The sequence below is a fragment of the Diabrotica undecimpunctata genome, unplaced genomic scaffold (genome assembly GCF_040954645.1).
Source record: "Diabrotica undecimpunctata isolate CICGRU unplaced genomic scaffold, icDiaUnde3 ctg00000627.1, whole genome shotgun sequence".
NCBI classification, from domain to species: Eukaryota; Metazoa; Arthropoda; class Insecta; order Coleoptera; family Chrysomelidae; genus Diabrotica; species Diabrotica undecimpunctata.
The window spans coordinates 73,427-99,615 of record NW_027311924.1 but is presented as its reverse complement, the minus strand read 5'-3'; the positions used below and the strand labels follow the sequence as shown (position 1 = coordinate 99,615).

Below are 26,189 nucleotides of genomic sequence, written 5' to 3'. Positions count from 1 at the left end.
TATTTCATAAAGACACGGGCATATAAATTTTCAAACATCCTGTATAAGACAAAATATGTATTTTAAGTTGTTCGAAGAATTGTTCATTAGGCCTCAGAGACAAGACTTTCAAATATTATCGATAAGAAATTTAAATAAGTCGGTTATTGTGGAATGGATTTACCCGGAATAAAAGTGTATATAGAAAGTGTTGAAACAATAGACCGGGATTTGCGGTGGTTCTTCTCCCCGAAAGATTATATCGGTAAAAGTTTATTAACAAAAGACATTGAATTGAGAAACAGGTATCGTTTGTAGCTATTAGTAAGAAATATTTGTAAAGCAGATAGATTTAGTTAGAATAATTAAAGAAGGTTGTTTTCTGGAATTACCCGAATGACGTTTTATAGAGAGAGTTGGTTGGTAACGATATACGTCACAGAGGTGGATGATTTTTATTGGTCAATTTTTGAATGCAAGGAGGTTGGTTTTGGCTATGAGATAGGAGAGAGAAAAAAAGGTTAGTTAGTCAGTTTTAGTCGTCCAAGAAGGAAGGAGCTTTGTGATTTGTGTTTGTTTGAAGTTCCGAAGACGTAATTTACCGGGTGTGTTTATTTGCTGTGTAAAAGCTGACCAGTGTGAGGAACGGGGTACAGAGAGATAGAAAACCAAAGGGTATAAGAATATTAATAGCAGACGAAGCCGGAAACATTTGGAGTTGTAAACAGGCGCGGAGATTGGCTCAAAAGGAGGCTGCATAGACTAACACGATTTGTTGGGTTGCAGATACAGTGACAGATAGGAGAAAGGTGTACGTCATCTGGACCACAATAGGAGCAGGAGCAGAGAAAGGATTTTTTTGTTGTGGCGTGGCCATAGAATTGCAACGGCAGAGAAGGAAAGGTCAGTCAATTTTCATTAGAGCCGGAGTGTGATTTTCATTTATTAATTAAATAAATTGAATAAATAATAGAGACAGTTAATTTTGCGATCACTTAAAAAAAAAAAGAATTATAAAAAGAGCTTAGTTATAACACATATTAAAAATCAATGTAAAATAACATTTGGGTCCATGATAGAAAACAACTTCTCATATATTTAAAGTTAGTATATTGCAAATATTACAGGATTGATTGTTATATAGAATTTCATTAAAATAAAGGACATCTCACATATAGTTCAGTTGAAATTCTATGTATTTTATTCAGGTCATATTACCTATCCCGATTAGGAAGCCAATTGGAGAATATTTTGAATCCACGATCAAAGGTAAATAGTACAATTTAAATAGCCTGAGATTGTAATTAATTAATGCTGATTTATTGTGATTTATTGTGACCAATTGGAGATTAGATCATTTAATAAATATAGACAGGATTTTTCCTAAGTAAGCAATATAATACTATTTAAATAGCATAACAAAATGGCCCCCAACGTGTAAAGCTTTGAAAAATATTTCTAGTTGGCAAATTTGAAAGGATAGGAGTAGACGAGCAGATATTTGAAAGTTTATATGCCGGGGATAAAGTGAAATATTATGTAAAAATTGAGGACATAAAGATTTATATATTTTTTTTAAGATACAATTTACCATAATTGATTTATTCGTGATATTGACAATTTATAGGTTACCATAATTGATTTATTTGTGTGATATTTACATTTGATAATTTTACCATACTTGAATTATTTGATTGATTTTGACATTTGATATTTTACCATTTGATTTATTTGTGGGATATTGAAATTTGATACTCGTACTCAAGAGTTATTACATTTGAACAGGAAAAGTCCCGTTTGTTGCAACAGACCAGTAGAATTTTATATTTGGCGGGGATATTATTGCACAAATTTCAAAGTTTCATATTTGGCGGGGATAAATAATCTAACGAACATGTCGACCACAAGGAGTCAAAGCAAAACGCAAGAAAGGAAAGAGGATAAGATAGAAGAGGAAACAATTATTGATGAAGGATCGGATAATGAAGGAAATGCTACAATAATGGAGGAAAGAAAAGAAACAGGGATGTTAGAAAAATTATTAGCTATGATGCAAATACAGACACAACAAATACAAGAATCGTCACAAAAAATGGATAAAAATCAACTGGAAACAAAACACATAATGGATGAAACAAAACAAACAATGGAAGAAAACCAACGGGAAACAAAACAAACAATGAGTAATATAGAGCAGCGTCTGGAAAACTATGAACAGGAAATTAAAGGATGTGTTGAGGGGATAAAGAAAGAACTGATACAACAAATAAAAGAGATTAATGAAATTAAAAATAATATGAAAGAACAAGAAATGAGAATTAAAGATAATTTGGAGGAATTAGAAATAAAATTTGAAAATGCGCTACAAGAAGACCGGAAAGAAACGAAAAGGAGATTTAAACAAATTGCAGAGATGGAGATAAGAGGAGTAGAAAGAAAGGAAGTCATCGTACATAGCACAGAAGACGTAAAAGTACGATTTGGCGGGGATATAAGGAAAATACACCCAGTGCCTTTTATAAATAACCTAAAGGAAAAAGTCAAATACATAGGACCGTTTGCAACAGCAAAGGAAACCATCAGAAACCATCTCAAAGAAGAGGCAAATCTTTGGTTTGTCAGCAAGGAAGAAGAATTGGACAATTGGCAAGATTTTGAGAGAAGATTCTTAAATTATTTCTGGGGAAAAATCCAGCAACTACAAGTAAATAAAGAGTTACAAAATGGAAAATACCATGAGAGGATGGGCGTATCAGAAAAGATGTACGCATTACAACTCTATAATAATGCAAAACATTTGCAATATAATTATTCATCAGAACAATTGGTAGAGTTGATATCGCGACATTTTGAAGATACCTTGGAAGACCACATAAATCTCCAAAATTACAAGGACATTGACAGCTTATGTCAATTTTTGCAAATGAGAGAATCACGTAGGCATGAAAGAAGAGAAAGAAGACCGCAAGAAAATTATAGACAAAGAGAAAACCAAGAATATAGAGATAGAGGTCAAAATTTTAGAAGAGATTATACAAGACGAGAATTCAGACCTAGACGGGGATATGAAAATAGACCGAACGGAAGAGAGAATTATGAACCCAGAACCCAGAGATGGAATGAAAACAGGGATCGGGAAAATCAGAGTAGAAATAACCGCCCATACCAAGGAAACAGATACAATAACCCACGGAATGAACAGGAATCTCGCGGTAACCGATACGGGAATGATAGACCAAAAGAGAACAGAAGAGAAATAAATAATATGCAAAGAGAAGAAAATGAATATGAGAGAGAAGATGACGGGAGAGAAAACACAGAAGAACAACAGGCGTGTTTTCAAGAAGGCGCTCACTAAAAACGAAGAAACAAACAGGAATTTTTTGTCACCCCAAGGAATTTATTAAACTGGCAGGAAACAATGAAAAGAGAAATGGAGTTAATTTAAAATTTGTGGATGGATTTATAAATGAGAAACCAATTAAAATTATGATAGACACAGGCTCTGAAATAACACTGGTCAACAGAAAATTAATCGAAGAAGTAAATTTAACAAGTCTAATTTATAAAATACCTAGGGTGAATTTAGTGAGCGCAAATAAACGGACATTGGCAACAATAAATGAAGGTATACGAGTAATGGTACGATTAAAAAAAAATATGTATGCACTTCAATGTGTAATAATGCCGAATATGTCACATGACATGATTGTAGGCGTTGACGAATTAACGGAAAAACATGTAGTGATCGACTTCAAAACCAATACGATGAAAATAACAAAGAAAAAAGAAGAAGAACAGGATAAGGAACAAGAGAAACAAATTACGGACGAATCAGAGAAATAACAAACGGTGGAAATGAACCTGGCGACGAAGAAAGGAAAAGGAAGAAAGAGGGGAAAAGGTCTGAAAAAGATCAAAGAAAAAAAAACCTGGGATTCCTCAAAAGATGAGACGAGCTCAGGAGAAGAAGATGGAAAAATTTTGACAAGAAATGAAAGCAAAACTTGGGATTCCTCAAAAGAAGAGACGAGCCCAACAAAAAAAAAACAAAGGAAAATTAAGAGGACACAATGGAGACAGTGGTGTTTGAAGAAGACACGGAGTACACGGTGAATATGTGCGAAAAATTTGATGGGAGAGACAAAAAATTGATATGTGGAGAAGGCAAAGAAAATGATTTGCGTATAATTTTAAGAGACTATGAAAGGCTGATAAATGAGGAAAACCGAGTGGCTACAAAATACGAGCACTCATTTGAGGTGAAAAACTTGGGAAATTTTCGATCGAAGACTTATCCAATTCCTTATAAGTATCGGCAAGAAGTAAAGCAAGAAATCAAAAAAATGTTGGAAGATCAAATCATTGAGAGATGTGACTCACCCTATATTAACCCAATTGTAATAGTGAAGAAGAGCAGTGGAGAGTTAAGACTCTGTTTAGATACCCGAAATATTAACCAACACACAGTATCACAATATGAATCACCGTTAAATATCGAGGCCATTTTTGGAAGAATCACGGGATCACATATTTTCTCAAAAATTGATCTAAAGCATAGTTTTTGGTTAATACCTTTGGCTGAAAAATGTAGAAACTACACTGCCTTTTCAATTGATGGTATAGTATACCGATTTAAGGTAGTTCCGTTTGGATTACAAAGCGCCTGTGCAGCACTTGTACGAGCCTTGCATACCATTTTGAATCACCATGAAGAGTTCATCGTCCATTACATCGACGATTTATTAATTTTTTCACAAGATATGCAGAGTCATGTGGAACATATCAAAATAATTTTGAAAGAATTGGACACAGCGGGATTAAAACTAAACATTGAAAAATGTCAATTTTTTCAAAAGGAAGTGATTTATTTGGGTTTCAAACTTGACACCGAAACTGTAAGTCTAGCCGAGGACAGAGTAAAGCTCATCGACGAATACCCAAGACCAACAAATCTAAAAACATTGCGAGGGTTTCTCGGTACGATAAATTATTTCAAGAAATTAATTCCCGATTTAAGCCAAAAAGAAATTCCTTTAATAAAATTGTTAAAGAAAGGGACAAAATGGAATTGGAAAGAAGAACAGGAGGAAGCTTTCAAAATATTGAAACAAGAATTTGCTAAAGGAACAAAAATATATCACCCTATTTACAATTTGCCGTTTATACTCCGTATGGATGCGTCGATACAGAAATTTGCAGGAGTGTTGTCGCAAATACAAAACGGCCAAGAGGTTCCGATATGTTTTATATCTCGAGTGACTAAAACACATGAGAGAAAATACAGTGTCACCGAGTTGGAATTCGCCAGTGTACTATTTTGCGTAAACAAATTAAGGTTTTACTTATTGGGAGCTAAATTCACCATCGAAACGGATCATGCAGCATTGGTACACATCATGAAGAATCGATTGGTAAATAACAGAATACACAGAGGCATTCTGCTCTTACAAGAGTATGATTTCCAATTTCGATACATCAAAGGGAAAGACAACATAATAGCTGACGCTTTAACACGGGACGAAGATACAGGAAAAAAGGAGACAATTACATTACATGTGGGATTGAATATATTGACACAAGACGAAGGGATATTTTCGTTAAATGAGATAAGGACCGACCAGGAAGGCCTAGAAGAAAGAGAAAAGAGAAGAGCAGAGCTAGAAAACGAGATATTTTTTAAGAGAATAGACGGAAAGGAATTATATTTAGTGACACCGACATTGGCAGAAAGAATCATCAAGAAACTACACGAGGAAAATGGACATATTGGCAGTAGAAAGGTATGGCTTGTATTTAGGGAAAACTACATCAGTCGACAAGATTACCGCATTGCAAAAGAGATCACACAGAAATGCGAAGTATGCCAGAAATACAAGAGCAGGAATTTTAAAAACGAAAATATTGCAAAGAGCATTGTATCCCGGAACAACCTGGACATTATAGCCATCGACATGTTAAGCGATCTAATTGTGACCACGCAAAGGAACAAGCATATTCTGGTCATGGTGGATGTGTTCTCAAAATACGTAAAATTATATAGTTGCCGCACCACAAAAGGGGAAGAAATATTGAGAAAAATAGACAATTTCATCGCTACGGTAGGAACCCCAAGAAAAATTTTACTAGACAATGCAACGTACTTCCGAAATGATCGTTTCAAGGGACAGCTTAGAGAACGGGGAATCGAGACGAACTTTGCAAGCATCAGGCATCCCCAAAGTAATCCTTCTGAGCGATTTATACAAGAGGTAACGAAATTTCTTCGCATTGGGAGAAAATTGGGAGAAATAGAGATGTACCTAAATTCCATGCCAAGTACAGTAACGAAAGAAACACCAGAATACATCATGAAAGGCGTCATGCCGATAAGACCGTGGGAAGATCCAGAACAAAGAGAGTATCGACAGGTTATAGAAACCGTTCAGAGGAGATTAAGAAGAAGCAATGAGAAATACATCCAGAGACAGGGTCATAATAGGAAACGAAGACCAGTAACTTTCCAAAAGGGTGACAAAGTAATGGTAAGAGCATTAAGAGTGTCAAATCTTCAGACCGGTATTTGCGCAAAATTGATGCCTGTTTTCGAAGGGCCATACATAGTAAACAACGAAGATGGAGTAAACAGCTATGAGTTGAAACATATGGATTCTGAAAAGATCAGAGGTATTTATAATAACCATGATGTATATAAATATCACGAATGAAGATGTAAATTTGTATAAAGTAGATAGTAGGATAGGATAATACGTAGCATAAGTACAGCTAGCATACAGGAAGTGCGTTTAGTTTGCCTCGAGAAAATTTAGTTGCATAAATTGATAAATTTTATCGATTACAAAGGCGGGGATTTGTTGTACTTTTGAATGTCCATAAGCAATAAAAAACCGATATACAAATTTTATTACTTAAATAAAAATTAAAATTATTGATATTTCATAAAGACACGGGCATATAAATTTTCAAACATCCTGTATAAGACAAAATATGTATTTTAAGTTGTTCGAATAATTGTTCATTAGGCCTCAGAGACAAGACTTTCAAATATTATCGATAAGAAATTTAAATAAGTCGGTTATTGTGGAATGGATTTACCCGGAATAAAAGTGTATATAGAAAGTGTTGAAACAATAGACCGGGATTTGCGGTGGTTTTTCTCCCCGAAAGATTATATCGGTAAAAGTTTATTAACAAAAGACATTGAATTGAGAAACAGGTATCGTTTGTAGCTATTAGTAAGAAATATTTGTAAAGCAGATAGATTTAGTTAGAATAATTAAAGAAGGTTGTTTTCTGGAATTACCCGAATGACGTTTTATAGAGAGAGTTGGTTGGTAACGATATACGTCACAGAGGTGGATGATTTTTATTGGTCAATTTTTGAATGCAAGGAGGTTGGTTTTGGCTATGAGATAGGAGAGAGAAAAAAAGGTTAGTTAGTCAGTTTTAGTCGTCCAAGAAGGAAGGAGCTTTGTGATTTGTGTTTGTTTGAAGTTCCGAAGACGTAATTTACCGGGTGTGTTTATTTGCTGTGTAAAAGCTGACCAGTGTGAGGAACGGGGTACAGAGAGATAGAAAACCAAAGGGTATAAGAATATTAATAGCAGACGAAGCCGGAAACATTTGGAGTTGTAGACAGGCGCGGAGATTGGCTCAAAAGGAGGCTGCATAGACTAACACGATTTGTTGGGTTGCAGATACAGTGACAGATAGGAGAAAGGTGTACGTCATCTGGACCACAATAGGAGCAGGAGCAGAGAAAGGATTTTTTTGTTGTGGCGTGGCCATAGAATTGCAACGGCAGAGAAGGAAAGGTCAGTCAATTTTCATTAGAGCCGGAGTGTGATTTTCATTTATTAATTAAATAAATTGAATAAATAATAGAGACAGTTAATTTTGCGATCACTTAAAAAAAAAAGAATTATAAAAAGAGCTTAGTTATAACACATATTAAAAATCAATGTAAAATAACATTTGGGTCCATGATAGAAAACTTTAATTATTTCATTATTTGTTTACTTAACTATTTTTTTTTATATTTCATCTTGCGTTATTAACTCTGGTTATTATCCCTTCAGGATAACAGACCGTTTCAATTGTATAACTTGGCTTGTTCCCATTTATATATTACTTTGTTTATATTTGAATTTAGAGGTGTTTAACAATATTGTTGGTCATATTGTAGGTTAGTATAATATATTTACTTGGCTATACGTTCTTCCAATGTTAGCATTATTTTGCTTAGGGTTGTTTTTTAACCTAGATGTAGGTTGTACACTCTATATCAGAGTTATTCTGTGTAGCTTTCAACTTTTTATTATAGTTGTTTTCAACATTTCTTTTAAAATATTATATTGTGAAATTTTCATATACTTTTTGGTAACTTAGAGATTGTCAAAATCTAAGAAGTTATATTTAATAAACTTGAATTTGTTTTGCATATAATTTTTTATTAATATTTCCTTACCTTTTACATTTACAGCATTTTTGTTTATTACATCAACTTTAATTAATATTAGCAGTATACGATACCTGGAAGAGTGGCCGTTACTCTTTTTAGAGGAGTATCCCTCTTCTGGCGCCCTCAATTTGTTTTCTTTGTTAATTTTCATTATATCTATTCATTTTTCATATCTTCTTTTCTATCCATCATACATATTTTCCTGATTTACTGTCTTTAAAAGGCATGCAAATTGGCCGTATCCATCCTTGAGTTTCTAGTGGTCATTCTCTTGCCTACATTGCTAGCCTAGCCACATTCCGTTCAATATTTTTTTTTCATACTTCTTTACTTAACTGTTATCTATTTTACTTCTATCAATTTTATCCCATATATATATATATATATATATATATATATATATATATATATATATATATATATATAGACCACTCTTCTTATACATCTCTCCTCCTACACACCCCAGTTTTTTGCTACATACTCCGGACTTGTAAAATATGTGAAATAGTCTAAAAGCACAACTAGTGAAAACCATAACAACCCAAGATCAAAACCAAAAGTTAAAGGAGATATATATTTTTTTTTAAGCCAGAAGTGGAAAAGAAGCCACACGTTGGGTCTAGCCAATTGAAACCTCTATACTCCGGGAGTATTGGATTTTAGGAAGCGTATAGCTTACAAATTTCAGAAGCACTGGAAGAGAGGTGGTGCAAAATACTAAAGATATGGCTAAGCTCAGAGGAACAAATTTAAATAGCCAAAGAGACACTAAATCTCAAGTGAGGATTCGGGCTAGCTTCAATGCACTGAATCGTAGCTTTAAAGATGAACTGATGGGACAAGAAACGAAATGAGACCTGTAATATCAAATGTGATACAACTAAGGAAGGTCACTGGGAATAAATCTATATAAAGAGGATGACAAGTAGAAAAGAAGAAGGGCGCCAACTCAACAATAGTTGAGATTTTGAAGTAACGAATGACTGGAAATAATGATACTGGAGATAATCACCTGAAATACAAAATACTAAAGACTAATCTTATCTTGCTATATTATATACTGGTTAGTAGAAACTGAAATGAAACGCAAAATACCAATGATAAATATATTGATAGCAATATGTATATAGATATAGAAATATTAACAATAGACATATAATGTAAAAACTAACAAAATTCTAATTTATCAAAAGTGAGTTTGGTCAGTACTCCTTATATCCTCTTTAAAAAAACCACTTTAAATGTATTTCCCTCCCCTAATATATCAAAATTATATAAGTTTTATTTACCCAGACCTGATTTAAGAAAAAAAACCAAAAACCCACTATTTATATTGATGAAACCCTATATACTATCTATATAAAGAAAATATGTATCTACTTAATCATACTTAATCATATGCATATGAGAAGTGTACAGTCGAAAATAGAAAGTAACAAACAATATATAACAGTTAAACAACTTATCTTTCACAGCACTAAAGTCCATAGGAAATTCCTCTTGGCACGTCTACACTACTGTGTTGCTGTGATGACAAATCCAAGAGGGTGGTCAAATCAGGCACAGGTCTATTGGTATATATATATATATATATATATATATATATATATATATATATATATATATATATATATATATATATATATATATATATATATATATATATATATATATATATATATATATTGTTATGATTTTTCGGAAAATAAACTGGAAATCAGAGCAGAACCAGACAACACAGGAGAAGAAAAGCAAACAGATAGGAAAACAAATTCTGGAAGGATCAATGCACAGGAAAAACGCAAAGAAATCGATATGACTGTAGAGGATAAACCGAAAGTACAAGAACAAGATCTAACAGAAAAGAAAAAGAGAAGGAAGAAAAAGAAGAAGAGTTCGAAAAGAAAGCAGGAAAATAAGATGGAGACCAGAGAAAAACAGGAAATAGAAGGTACAGAAGAATTGTTGGCAACCGACGATAAAACAGAATGGAAGCAGGAAGAAAAAGAAGGTATCATCAGAGAAATGAAAGGAATAGAAACATGGTGCTCGGAATACCAAAGGGAATTAGAGGATAAAAAGAAAACAGAAGAAAAAATGGCACTGATGGACGAGAATCCAGAATTTTGTGAAGAAGTATTATGGACAGTGAACACATTTTAGATTTTAGGAAACCATGGAGATTTTGTTAATAAAGTAAATCAAGTGGTTAAAAATTATGAACTTTCTTTTAAGGGAAAATACTTGGAAAAATTTAAAACGAAAATATATCCAATCCCGTATAAAGACAGGCAATATACGGGGTATTTTAACATTCACGACATTTGTCAATATCATAAGTAGATTTTAATAACATAGTGAAATAATTTGATCCTAGAAAACTTTTGTCATTTTTAAAATTTAACAAAGAGTTTTCGGCAGATCAAATGGCGGGGATTTGTTATGATATGTAAAATCGAGAAAAATATTGGTTTGTTTAAAAATATTTCAAAGTTCAAAAACATTAAAATAATTCAGATAAGTAGGATAATATCCAACAAACATTTCGGAGAAGGAAAGTTATTAAATCCTTGGATTTCCTGTACTAAACAAAATGTAAGCTTTGCATAAATTATTTCTTTGTTATACTTGAATGACCCGCATAATTTTAAGTGAAATCCAAAAGACAATTGAAATACATTAATGCAGTGATTAAAGACAATAGAAGGGATTATAGAAAGAGGTTTTTGTTAGTTTTTAAGAATTATAGAAAAATATTATTTGTAAATAAGTTTTAGGAAATTTATAATTATAGGTAAAAATTTGTTTGTTATCGAAATGAAAAAAAGGGGGAATTGTGACGAGTTTTGATTGGCGGAGATTGAAAAAGGTGGGATAAGTATGTAGGAAAAAGTTTAGCGAGATTGAGGAGAGAGAAGAGAGGATCAGTTGGTTTCCAAGTCTGTAAGAGGAACAGGGATTGTTCTCTGGCGGTTCCTGAAATGTAGCAAGCAGTAGTATTGAATGTTAGTGAGTTTTTGTGGATTTAGTGTATCTGACAGAAGCTGAAGCAGCAAAATATTGTAAGTAATATTTCTCTACTTATATTCCAAGAGTCATTTTTCACTCGGGCCAACGAGAGATTCAGTTTATCGAGAGGAGAAAGGCTATCATAATTTGAATGATTTGTGCTTTTGAAGGAGATCATTAAGGACGATATACTTGCAACAATCTGTGTAAGATTGCTGATTACATAGGGAGCGGTTGAGAGGAGATAATACAGTCTCCAAGGAACAAGGATTTGGACCACTCATCATCAGAGAGAGATATTTTTGTTTCTGCAGTTTTTTTTTATTGATAACACAACTTGTACACGTAATTTAGAAAGGATATAAATATTTTGATTAGGAGAGTTAGAATAGTTTGGGATTTTGAGATTTCAATTAATATTGTTTGTACCATTAATTTTGATTGTTCACGTACGGAGAACAAAATTTTGAGAATCCTTATATGAGATTTGTTTATTGAAAACTTTTGAGTGTGAATTATTTCATTATTTTTTATTTCAATATATAGTGTTAGATCATATGTGTTTTTTTTTATTATTCCGGTATTCTCTGGACCTTACCTTTCACATGTAATAGCATAGATATTGAAGCACGAATTTAACCCTGAGATAAAAGAATTAAAAATTGTGATAGAGTAATAATCATATCATTTGAATAATTTTAATTAATCAAAAAAAAAAAAAATTAATTAGCTAATTATTGCTTGGCGCACCAAGACTTTAAATATCACAATAATATATATATATATATATATATATATATATATATATATATATATATATATATATATATATATATTAGTGACTCCCAAGTGAATATTCTCAAGGGAATATTCTCAAGTAAATATTCTCGTGACTATTCTCAAGTGACGGAATCTAAAAGTTAAGTATTAGATTTAGTTATTATATACTTTAATAAATGTAGCAGCATAGATTGACTGCACCAAAACAAAAACATCAAACATTAGGTTAGGTATTGGAAGCTGCTTTCAAGTTAGACATGACAGGCTTGCGCCATGAAATTAACATGCACAGAATACAGAAGGCTGTTCAATATCTGTGGAACCTTTTTATATTCCACCAAAATAAAAAGTTAAAGAAAAAAGAAAACAAAAAACCTGATGGTAAGACATGGAACGAATCGGAATTTAAGTTTGAAAAAATCACCTTATGTTCTTTGCGAGTGAATCAAGGAAATTTTAAATGTAAATTATTTCAGAACCCAAAAAAATAATCCCTAAAGAAATACTTAACTGCAATGATAAATTTGATTGTATGATAAAGAAATGATACGTGTTTTGTATGGATCGCCGTATTTGGGTGTGATAAATCCGTACGACTTAAGTGGACTGTATATTTGGTTTTTATTATTTTAAAAATACATATTACAACTTAAAACTTATATGTAAAACTAAAAAACGTAAAAGCTCTCAGTTCTTGTTCGCCATCTTGTCTCTGTCTCTTCTTCGTTGACATGACACCTTACCACGAGTCGGCGCGTAGATGCCGCGTACAGAGTCGGCTTAACTACACTGTTCATGCCGCCCCCCTTGAAAGGCTGAAGTAACACATGCCTTTCAACAGACCGAAATAGTGTCAACAACTATATAACCGGACGAGCTAATTATCACTAATCGGTAAAACACATAGTTTCGCGCATGCTCTTTTGAATGTACCATGAGCAGTACGAACACACACAACGCGCACTATCCCATCGCTGCCCGGATACACATCGACTACTCTTCCTAGTTCCCATTTCATTGGAGGAAGTTTGTCATCTTTGAGAATAACCATCGTGCCCCTTTGGATATTAGGACTTGCTGCTTTCCATTTTGTACGTTGCTGAAGAGATGACAAATATTCTCGCGACCATCTAGCCCAAAAATGTTGAATAACTTGCGTGAGGTGATGATATCGCTTGAGTTTGTTTGTATGGACATCTGTGAGATCCTCTTGTGGTACAGCCATTAAGGAATCTCCAATTAAAAATTGTCCTGGCGTAAGTACACCAAGGTCAAGTGGATCATTGGACAATGGTAAGAGGGGTCGTGAGTTTAAACATGATTCAACCTGTGTCAGGAGAGTATACATCTCATCATATGTGTATTTGTTTTCCCCCAATACCCTTTTTAAATGATATTTTACAGACTTAATAGTTGACTCCCATACCCCGCCAAAATGAGGAGAGTGGGGAGGTATGAATTTCCAATTGATTTGGTGATTAGCAAAATGCTGGAGAAACTTTGACTTGATATTTGTATCACTTATAAATGAGTACAGTTCCTTCAAACGATTGTTTGCTCCCACAAAATTTGTAGCATTGTCAGAATACAAGTTTTGACAGAGACCCCTTCTAGCAACAAAACGTTTGAAACAGTTTAAGAATGACTCTGTAGTTAACTCATAAACCAATTCAATATGAGTTGCCCTAGTAGTAAAGCAAGTGAATATACAAATGTAACTCTTAACAATTTTACAGTTTCTTAGGTTGCTTGTTTTTAACTGAAATGGACCACCATAATCAATACCGCAATTAAGGAAAGGTCTGGATGCTACTACTCGTGATCTAGGTAATTGACCCATTAGATTATTTATCGTAACTGGCCTTGCCCTAAAACATGTTATGCACTTGTGCAGAATATGTCTGATTGTATTACGCCCTGAAAGAACCCAAAATTTTAGCCGTAAAATAGATAATAAAGTTTGTTGTCCCATATGTAAATGTTTAAGATGATATGAAGTAACGATAAGCCGTGTGAGCACATGATTTTTTGGTAAGATAATTGGATGTTGTTATATACTTGGCAACACAGGTAGGCAACACCGCTCACGGACACAAGGGAATGAAGTTAGTCAGGTATTGGGCAATAAAGGTTAATGATATAAAACCACGTTGTATTATTAATTATTACCTTATTTAAGTAAGAAATACCAAATACACAACAATTGGCGACGAGGATGGGATACATATGATGGTAATAACAACTACTACAGAGATTATTACGACTACTACCATTGCTACTTCAACTTCAAGTACAGTTATTTACATTATTATTATACTACATCCCCAATTATGTCTACACAAGTATCTACATTTCAATTTTCCGTTGAATCTTTCAACCAGTCTGCCACCAAATGGTCCAGGTGGGTAAAGAGGCTGGAAGGTGCTTACAAGGTATTTAAAATTCCAGACGAAATAAGATTACCTTATCTACTACACTACATGGGTTCTGAGGCCTACGACACCCTATGCGACAAGTTAGCCCCAGAAGTCCCGGAAGACAAGTCATACGACGACATTGTCAATTTAATGGACAATTTTTACAACCCTGCACCCCTGGAAATTGCAGAAATCTTCAGATTCCAATCAAAAAGGCAAGCCGAAGGAGAAACAATACAAGAATACCTTCATTCACTACAAAAGTTGTCAATTAACTGCAATTTCTCTACATATCTTAAAAGTGCTATAAGAAACCAATTTGTTTTTGGCCTACGATCGAAAAGAATACAAGCTAGACTTCTAGAATCAAAAGGACTGGACCTAGATAGAGCCGTTGAGATTGCCACAAGCATGGAGGCATCAGAAAAGGACAGTAACCAATTCTTTCATAATCAAAATTATAATAATTCTAGTGTCAATATATTAAATACAAAAGCAAGGAGTGCAAATAATAATAGGATGCAATTTCAGAATAACTCTGCTGCAAATTCTTCAAACACAAATAGTAATGTATGTTATAGATGTGGAGATCCTTCACATTTAGCAAATTCTTGTTCAAAAAAACATTTAACTTGTAATTTTTGTAAAAAAGTTGGACACATTCAAAAAGTTTGTTTAAAATCAAAAAATGTTAGGTCTAACCAAGTAACTTCAGTTTGCTCAGTTCAAGAAATTTTTAAGATTAGTACTGTAAATTCAAAAGACAAATTTTTTATAAACTTAAGAGTAAACAACAATATTTTAAAATATGAAATTGATTCAGGTACTGCTGTTACCATTGTAAACAAAAATGTATTTGACACATATTTTTCTACACTACAATTACAGAAATCTGATGTAAAATTAACTACATACTGTAAAAATCATTTAAATGTTTTAGGGTTAACTCCAGTGGAGGTTGAGCACCAGGGAATAAGGCAAATGTTAAAGTTGTACGTGGTGGATGGTGAGGGTCAATCACTAGTTGGAAGAGAATGGATACGTGCCCTTGGAATTAAACTACATGAGGTAAATACAATATCACATGAGAACTCTAAAGTCCCAAGTTTATTAGATAAATACAAACATTTGTTTGAAAAGTCAATTGGTGAAATTATAGGTTTAGAAGCTGAAATTCATTTAAAACCTGGTAGTATAGCAAGGTTTCATAAGGCTCGCCCAGTTGCTTTTGCATTACGTCCTAAATTGGAAGCTGAGTTAGAGTCGTTAGTTGATCAGGGTGTTTTACAAAAAGTAGAGTTTTCAGATTGGGCAACCCCAATTGTCCCAGTTGTCAAACACAATGGGGACATACGCATTTGTGGAGATTTTAAAATTACTTTAAATCCCTGTATTGAAGTGGACGAATATCCTTTACCTACCCCTGATGATCTTCTATCTCAGTTAGCAGGGGGCGATAAGTATTCAAAAATAGACATTACAAAAGCTTATTTGCATTTACCTATAAAAAGTGAAATGAAACATTTACTTACACTTAATACTCACAAAGGTCTGTACCGCCCAAACCGTTTAATGTTCGGTATTGCAAGTGCTCCTGCCAAATGGCAACATTTAATGGAACAAATGTTACAAGGAATCGATGGTATTTCTGTGTTCCTAGATGATATAAGAATTACTGCCCCAAATACTGATATACATTTACAAAGACTTGAACAAGTGTTACAAAAATTATCTGAACATAATTTACATATAAATTTAGACAAAAGTGAATTTTTAAAAGACGAAATTGAATACTGCGGATACAAAATAAATAAATTTGGTATTACTAGTAGCTCAGATAAAGTAGATGCAATTGTAAATGCTCCAATACCAGAAAATAAAACTCAAGTCCGAAGTTTTTGTGGGTTAGTTAATTATTACAGACGTTTTTTACAACATACCTCTACAATATTAAAACCTTTAACAAATCTACTTAAAAATAATGTTGAATTTGAATGGTCCCGAGATTGTCAAATGGCATTTGATAAAGCCAAAAGGCTTATTTCTTCTAAAAATGTTTTGTGTCACTACGACCCAAATTTGCCATTAGTCCTTGCAACTGATGCATCCCCTTATGGTGTTGGTGCAGTACTGTCCCATATTTTTCCAGACGGTACAGAAAGACCGATACAATTTGCTTCTCAAATGTTAACCCTTACACAGCAAAAGTACTCTCAAATAGATAAAGAGGTACAGCATTATTTTTGGTGTGAAAAAGTTCTTCAATTACCTATATGCTAGAAATTTTATTTTATACACTGATCATAAACCTTTAGTTCAGATTTTTGCACCAGATAAAAGTCTACCAGTTTTAAGTGCTACAAGAATGCAGCATTATGCAATTTTCTTACAAGGTCTAAAGTATGATATTCGATACAAAAATACAGATTCTCATTTTAATGCAGATGCTCTTTCACGTTTACCTATTAAAAATGAACAAAATTATACTCATGATGAACCAGACATATTCGAACTTAATCAGATTGAAAATTTACCTACAGATGTTAACAGTTTATCTTTTCATACCAAAAATGATGCTACTTTACAAAAGTTACTATTAGGTTTACAAACTGGTGAGGTTGTTGAAAAACAATTCAGATTTAACGTAGATCAATCAGAGTTTTCACTACAGTCTGGAGTCATAATGAGAGGACAACGAGTTTTAATACCTATGAAATTAAGAAATAAAATTCTGCAGGAATTACACACTGCGCATTTTGGTATGGTGAGAATGAAGTCTTTAGCCCGGAGTTACTGCTGGTGGCCTTTCATAGACAAGGATATTGAATCTTTATGTAAAAATTGTTTTCATTGCAACAAGCACAAAAACAATCCTGTTAAGGACAATTCCCACATCTGGGAAACACCTAAATTTTGCTTTGAAAGAGTACATGCTGACTATGCTGGACCTTTTAACGGAGGCTATTACTTCATTTTAGTCGATTCTTTTAGTAAGTGGCCTGAAATACATTTCACGAAAGACACTACTACAAAAACTACAATCGAAATTTGTAGAAAAATCTTCACTACTTTCGGAATACCCACAGTATTTGTTACTGATAATGGTAGACAATTTGATTCTCATGAATTTAGAGAATTTATGAAGAATAATGGTATCACACATAAATTTACTGCACCCTATCACCCAGCCACGAATGGCCAGGGGGAAAGATATGTCCAAACACTAAAAAATTGTCTGCGAGCCATGCACAGTGAAGAGAAAGACAGAGAACTTGAATTGTGCAAGTTACTAATGCAGTATCGTAGAACACCTCACACAGTAACTGGCAAAAGCCCGTCTGAACGTATGCTAGGAAGGCAGATTAGAAATAGATTAGATTTACTTAAACCTTTTACTCATGACAAAAATGCTTACACAGACCAGAGTCTTAGAAATGTTGCTATAGATACCAGAGTCTCAGTGGGAGATTACTTTAATGCCAAATGGCAATTTGGCAAGGTTAGGATTATTACATTATTTAGTTGAGTTAGATGATGGTAGGACGTGGAGACGTCATATTGACCAAATGAGAGTAATTGGGCAGGATACACCTATAGAATATAACCCAACTTGTTTCATTCCTAATAAAGTTACACATAGTATAGTTCCAAGGGAGGTATCTGTCCCTGAACCCAATTCCGTTTCACCACCTACGGATGTACAAGAACTTCTAAATGATACAATAGAGCCAACAGTACCTGAGGCTCACACTGAAGCTGAACCAGTGTTAAGACGTTCAAGTAGAGTATGTAAACCTGTTCAGAGGATGAATTTGTAAGTACATCTTTATTTCAATCTGTATATATGAATTTTGGTCAAGAGAGGAGGTGTTTATATACTTGGCAACACAGGTAGGCAACACCGCTCACGGACACAAGGGAATGAAGTTAGTCAGTTATTGGGCAATAAAGGTTAATGATATAAAACCACGTTGTATTATTAATTATTACCTTATTTAAGTAAGAAATACCAAATACACAACAGATGTTTTTGTGAAAATGGTAAATCTGAATTTTATAAACGTCCACCAACTCTTAAATTACCTTCTGAATCTAAAAAAGGGTTTAATGAGATGAGACTGCTTGTCTTACATAATGAGCCCAATCCTTTCATTGACAAAATGTCTGAACCAAATGTTTCCAATTAAGCCATTTTGATTAGAATTATTAGTGCACCCTCCCTTTCATCAACAGTAAGTATACCCCATTTACGTTCACCTATTGGCAATCTACAATTGTTTATAAATCGTAGAATATAAGCTGTGGTTTTTTGTAACTTGTTAAGACTTAAAAATCTATCCCAAATTGTATGCAATTTTGTAACAATTAATGAAAATTTAACTGGCCTTTTATCTGGCACTTCCAAAGTACTTAAGTCATTTATATTAAAATATGGCCATTTCTCCTTATCTTCCATTAGCCATTTTTGACTATTCCACCAAAGTGAAGAATCGTTAAGTAATTTTGGTTCCATCCCCCTGGATATGATGTCGGCTGGATTTTCTTTGGAGTGGATGTGATGCCACTCATATGTTTTAGTCAAATTTTGAATCTCTGAAACGCGATGTGACACAAATGTTTTCCATTTTGAAGCCTCGCCCTTTATCCAATGTAATGTAATTGTCGAATCTGTCCAAAAATGCACTTTATTAAATCTTATATCCATTGTATGTATAACTTCCCTGGCAAATTGTGCGCTGAGTAACGCCCCACATAACTCTAACCTTGGTAATGAGATTGTCTTTAACGGAGCTACTCTTGATTTAGCACATAGTAGATGCACATGATATAACCCATCGTGACTTATTGACCGTACATAAATTGCTACCCCATATGCAACTTCCGATGCATCACTAAAGCAGTGAAGTTCAATGTCCTTTGATTGTAAGCATAACACATGTCTTGGAATTTGTGTTTGGTGTAAATCTGAAATTGTTTCCTTAAATTTGTTCCAAGCGGTGTGAAGATCCTGAGGTAATGACTCATTCCAATCCAATTTGAGCTTCCATAATGATTGCATAATTATCTTAGCCGTGATTATGACTGGTCCCACAAGACCCAGAGGGTCAAATATTTGAGAAATCATTGATAATACTGACCTTTTGGTTGTCTGAGATTGTATATTAAAATTAATATTGTACTGCAAGATGTCCAATTGAGTATTCCAGTACAACCCCAAAGTTTTACTAGTGATGTCTTCAGACAAATAATGCTCAACTTGTTGATTATTTTGTAAGTCCCCTTCAAATACTTCTGGTTTATTTGAGACCCATTTTCTGAGCTGAAATCCTGCTGAGCTCAAAATGAAACTGATGTCCTGTTTTAACTTCCTAACCTCTTCAATTGTGTCCCTTCCTGATAATAGATAATCTGCATAAAAATCCTTCAAAATAGTTTGGCAAGCTTCTTGTAAATTTGACATTTGTTCATATGCTGCTTGTTGTATACATCTTATTGTGAGAAAGGCTGATGGTACTAAACCATATGTTATTGTGTTTAATTTGTATGTGCTTATAGGTTGGTCCGATGAAAATCTCCAAAAGATTCTTTGTAAATCACTTTGTTTTGAAGAAATAAGAACTTGCCGATACATCTTTTCAATATCAGAAGCAATGACAACTTTATGTTTTCTAAACCGTAACAAGATGTGTAACAAATCTTCCTGAAGCCTTAGTCCCACCATTAATACATCATTCAATGACAAATTATTGTCTGTTTTAGCAGATCCATCGAAGACTACCCTAAGCTTGGTAGTAGTAGATGATGTCTTTAGTATCCCATGATGTGGTATATAATATTTTGGTGTATCTCCTTGTATCTGTAACTCCCAGTCATCTATTTTTGTCATGTGTCCTAATGCTAAATATTCTTCCATGAATTTGTGATACTGCTCTCGCAAACTCGAATTGTTGCTCAGTTTCTTCTCCAAGTTTTGAAATCTCTTCATTGCTGTGCTGTAAGAATCCCCCAGTTTTGTGATATCTTCTCTAAGTGGTAATTGCACTATATAACGTCCATGTAAATCCTTAGTTGTGGTTGAGTTGAACAGTTCCTGGCAATGTTTATCCTCTACTGATAAGGATTTTTTATGTATATCCAAGTCTTCAATTTTCCAAAATTGTTCATTCAAGCTGAGTGCAGAAAAGTCACATGAAACCATACCCGAAAAATGTACCCCTTTGTCAATTGTTCTCACAGGCCCTGATACCACCCATCCCAATTTGGTTTTCTGAAGTATAGGTTTGTCTTTTCCCAGTCTTTTCTAAATTAAGATTAAAAGCTGGTAAATTGTCAGATATCTTGTCTATAACTAACATAAATGCACTTACTTTATAACTACATGTTTTAGATTGTATTATACCTTTCATGGCCAGTGTAATTTTTGTAATACCTTGATTGATACCTGCCACTGGAATGTCTACCTTTTCCGTTGGGATATTGAGTTTTTCTAACAATGATTTGCAAATAAAGTTTGATTGAGACCCACAATCTAACAAGGCTCTGCATTTATGAAAGTTTCCAAAATTGTCTTGCATGTAAACTAATGCTGTTGAAAGCAGAATCTCTGTTTTTGTATGAATTGAATTGGTATGATTGCATTTGCTAACTTGTACCCTATCTTCTATAGTGCTATAGTCCTTAGTCTTAACCTGTCCCAAATACACTGAGTGAGGTACCCCATCACCTAAATCATGTTGCCCCTTAAAATTTGTGTTTTGTCCCTGTAAGTGTACCTCATGTGCCTGAATATGTGTAACTTGCCCTTGCTTATTTGGCTCTAGTGTTTGAGAATGTGTAAATTGTCCCTGTGAATGTATGCCCGGAGTTTGATTGTGTCCGTGGTATTGGTGATTGTGAACCTTGAAGTTGAAGTGAATTTTGACCGTGTAGATGTGTTGTATCTTTGCCTTGTGTATTTCGTTCCCAATTGTGTTCATTGTGCCCTGATGAATGTGATGAATTTTGACCCTGTGGATGTATTCTATCTTTGCCTTGTGTATTTCGTTCCCAGTTGTGTTCTATGTGCCCTGATGAATGTGAATCTAAATGTAGAAGTGTACTATGTTTCCTACCACAAATTTTGCAACCCCGCATTGTACAATTTTGAGCTGTATGACCTTCCCGTAAACAATTCCAACAACCCTTGACTTTGTCAACTTCCGCTCGTCTTAATGAGATAGACAATTTGTGAAATGATTTGCACCCATAAAGATAATGTGACTGTCCACAAAGATGACACTGTGTGATGCTAAAAATGTTTTTGAAAAAGGAGCCTTTTCATACTTACGTTTTGTCTCAGAGGATGACTTGGGTTTATCTTTATCATCTTGAGTTCTCTAGGCTGTGTATTTTTTGATCTAAGAATGATAAAAAATCAGTGATTGTCAGAAACTCATTAAGTGGCCCTATTTTTTGCCATTCCCTTTTTGTGTTTTTATCCAATTTTTTTTCTAATATACAAATTAAAATAACATCCCATTGTTCTACTAAATGACCCAATGTCTTTAATGCCTTTATGTCTTTTTTAATTAAAGTAGAGAATTTTTTTAATTCGAATGAGGTTTCATTATTTATATATGGATATTCATTTAACTTATCAATGTGACTGCGTGCTATTAACTTTTTGCGTTCATATGTTTCACCTAATAAATGCCATGCAAAATTAAAATTTGTGTTTGTAGTTGGTAACTCATCCAATGCCCCAACTGCCCTATCAACTAATGATTTTTTCAAATAGTGTAGTTTGTCTACATCAGTTAATTCTGAATTATTGATTATTAAACTTGTAAACCCATCCCTAAACTCTAACCAACTATGAAATGAACCGTTTTTACCAACATTTAACCTGGTACCTCTAAAGGAGGTAGTTTTACATTTTTTGATGAGGCTTTCATTGTATCAGATTGTGTATCTGATTGGTTTGAAACAGAGTCAGTTTTATTCAAAAACCCTTCTGCTATGCCAATTAATTCAAAATATAAATCCTGAAAATCTAATCTTTCATTTATCTGTGAATCAAAATCTGAGTCAATATCAATGCCCTCACCAGATGCAAATTTTTCAATGTTTTCTTGTACAATATCAAAATCTCTCCACCACTCTCTACTTGGTAGCTACTTTTTCAATTCTACTTGGTAGCTGTGATGCACTAGCATCTGAATAATTATTTAAGAATGTTTGAAATCGTGTCATTTGAGCTTTAATTGTGCTCCTCTTTTTTTTTAAATTTGTGAGTTCTGCCATGGTTGTTATTAAATTTATTACCTTTTTATATTATCTATTACAAGTAGTATATGACCCAGAGATGTTTTAATAACTTAATAATAAAGGAACAAGAAACTGACACAGACTGATCATGTAAATTTGTTTCAATAATAGGTATGGAAATGATTTGTTTAAAAAAAGGATACTGTGTACTCACGTGGTGTTTTTATGTATGTATGTTGGTTTCTGGTTACCTTTGCCCTAAATCATGAATTTTGCTTTTACTTCTATAATTGTGTATGTGTGAATATCGACTTTCTTCAATTCCCAATGTGTGATAATATATTTCCTTTATAACTTCTACAATGTGTTTTTGCCGGAAAATGGCGTAAATTGTGTGTAAAAATCCATTAATTCGTCTCGAAGACCATATTTTGTATGGATCGCCGTAGTTGGGTGTGATAAATCCGTACGACTTAAGTGGACTGTATATTTGGTTTTTATTATTATAAAAATACATATTACAACTTAAAACTTATATGTAAAACCAAAGAATATAGACGCTTATAGAAACGCAGTTCAAATGGGCGATTTGGTTACGGTTTAAGAGGGTGGCTGCATAAACTCACAGCGTGGTGCCGTGGCCGTCGGCTTAAAACTATCATGAAAATTTCATAATGAAATATGTAGTTAGGGGGAAGTGGGAAAGGAGTGCGAACGGGTAACTTTGCATCTACGCCGAAACAAATTTCGATGTCATTGATTTGCAAACTTTTTTTTTGTTGTCTTTTTTTTGTTTTTTCACAATAAAATCTTTATTGTCAATTTAAATTTTTAATTTTAAAACTTAAAAATGTATGATGTTTACAATATTCAAAGTATTTATTTTTTTAATTGTATAACTTTGAATTAAAAATTGGTTTGTTCCAACACAACGAAAAACCGTCACATAACTTTTTATTATACTGTTTTTCTGCCCAGAAATTAACGAAACATTTTTAAAAAATTTCAATTTAAAAAAAAAAGTATTCAATGAAACTTTTTACTAAATTATGAAATTTTCAATTTCGCCAAAACTTCCAAACTTCCATTTCATCCATAATTTTTCAATAACAACAAAAAGCATTCCTGATTTATTTTTGAAATAACAAAATAAACTTTAACAGTACATTTTAATGAATAGTACCTATATGTGAAAGTTTTTACGCTGTATGGGTACTATTTAATCTTGTTTTAAAATAACAACTAGTAGTATCTAAAACATAATTTTCACAATGAATGAATATTGGTGAAATTATTACAAAATAGTCTTAAACTGATTTATACTTAAAATTTGTACATATTTCAATTAAAACTTTGAATCATAATAATTTTTCTAAAAAGATTAAATTATTAAAAGGTAAAATAATATTATTTTCTTTAAAAAATTTTATAAAACGCAAAAATTTAATCCTATTCTACGACCACGCGGCATCTTCATATAAAAATATCTAAAGTTGCATTTATTGCCCCACTCTTTCATATTTTAGAAGCAATGGTAGAGCCACAGCTGACATGACCGCTCCTTAGTGGTACCACGTGCAACACGTGCGTTCCACTCGTCCCACTTTTCCTTATCTATGTCCCACTTTTTGCTCACTTTCAAAAATAACAGTGAATGATTCTTCTATAAGCGTCTATATTCTTTGGTAAAACTAAAAAACGTAAAAGCTGTCAGTTCTTGTTCGCCATCTTGGTTCCAGTCACAGACCGTTAGGTGATCTGTGGTTCCACTTCCAGTGATGTTCCGTGTTCCGTGGAGCTTATCCAATATCGGGAGATGCCTTCGGCAAAATTCGGTAGATTTCGGTAGATCATATGCAATGACGTAAATTATATATATATATATATATATATATATATATATATATATATATATATATATATATATATATATATATATATATATATATATAATATATATATATATATATATATATATATATATATATATATATATATATATATATATATATGTATATATATATATATATATATATATATATATATATATATATAATATATATATATATATATATATATATATATATATATATATATATATATAATATATATATATATATATATATATATATATATATATATATATATATATATATATATATATAATTTACGTCATTGCATATGATCTACCGAAATCTACCGAATTTTGCCGAAGGCATCTCCCGATATTGGATAAGCTCCACGGAACACGGAACATCACTGGAAGTGGAACCACAGATCACCTAACGGTCTGTGACTGGAACCAAGATGGCGAACAAGAACTGACAGCTTTTACGTTTTTTAGTTTTACCAAAGAATATAGACGCTTATAGAAGAATCATTCACTGTTATTTTTGAAAGTGAGCAAAAAGTGGGACATAGATAAGGAAAAGTGGGACGAGTGGAACGCACGTGTTGCACGTGGTACCACTAAGGAGCGGTCATGTCAGCTGTGGCTCTACCATTGCTTCTAAAATATGAAAGAGTGGGGCAATAAATGCAACTTTAGATATTTTTATATGAAGATGCCGCGTGGTCGTAGAATAGGATTAAATTTTTGCGTTTTATAAAATTTTTAAAAAAAAATAATATTATTTTACCTTTTAATAATTTAATCTTTTTAGAAAAATTATTATGATTCAAAGTTTTAATTGAAATATGTACAAATTTTAAGTATAAATCAGTTTAAGACTATTTTGTAATAATTTCACCAATATTCATTCATTGTGAAAATTATGTTTTAGATACTACTAGTTGTTATTTTAAAACAAGATTAAATAGTACCCATACAGCGTAAAAACTTTCACATATAGGTACTATTCATTAAAATGTACTGTTAAAGTTTATTTTGTTATTTCAAAAATAAATCAGGAATGCTTTTTGTTGTTATTGAAAAATTATGGATGAAATGGAAGTTTGGAAGTTTTGGCGAAATTGAAAATTTCATAATTTAGTAAAAAGTTTCATTGAATACTTTTTTTTTTAAATTGAAATTTTTTAAAAATGTTTCGTTAATTTCTGGGCAGAAAAACAGTATAATAAAAAGTTATGTGACGGTTTTTCGTTGTGTTGGAACAAACCAATTTTTAATTCAAAGTTATACAATTAAAAAAATAAATACTTTGAATATTGTAAACATCATACATTTTTAAGTTTTAAAATTAAAAATTTAAATTGACAATAAAGATTTTATTGTGAAAAAACAAAAAAAAGACAACAAAAAAAAAGTTTGCAAATCAATGACATCGAAATTTGTT

General features: G+C 32.8%; 2 protein-coding genes across 2 annotated transcripts; both read right to left on the bottom strand.

Moving 5' to 3' along the window:
- Nucleotides 1–13,106: 13,106 nt before the first annotated feature.
- LOC140431299 (uncharacterized) lies at nt 13,107–14,069 on the bottom strand. Its single transcript, XM_072519232.1, has one exon. The coding sequence runs from the start codon at nt 14,067–14,069 to the stop codon at nt 13,107–13,109; it is 963 nt and encodes a 320-aa protein (XP_072375333.1).
- A 4,760-nt stretch (nt 14,070–18,829) lies between these two features.
- On the bottom strand, nt 18,830–21,623 carry LOC140431297 (uncharacterized). The gene is made up of 2 exons (XM_072519231.1): nt 21,015–21,623; nt 18,830–20,947 (listed from the first exon to the last, which is right to left on the bottom strand). Exons 1-2 carry the CDS (start codon nt 21,621–21,623, stop codon nt 18,830–18,832), a joined length of 2,727 nt encoding a protein of 908 aa, XP_072375332.1.
- Between the last annotated feature and the right edge of the window lie 4,566 nt (nt 21,624–26,189).

Coding starts and splice junctions, on each gene's coding strand:
- LOC140431297 (XM_072519231.1), bottom strand. CDS start 21,623: ATGAACACAATTGGGAACGAAATACACAAGGCAAAGATACAACACATC. Junction 20,948..21,014: donor CTAAAACATGTAGTTATAAA/GTAAGTGCATTT, acceptor ATCTTAATTTAG/AAAAGACTGGGAAAAGACAA.
- LOC140431299 (XM_072519232.1), bottom strand. CDS start 14,069: ATGGGTCAATTACCTAGATCACGAGTAGTAGCATCCAGACCTTTCCTT.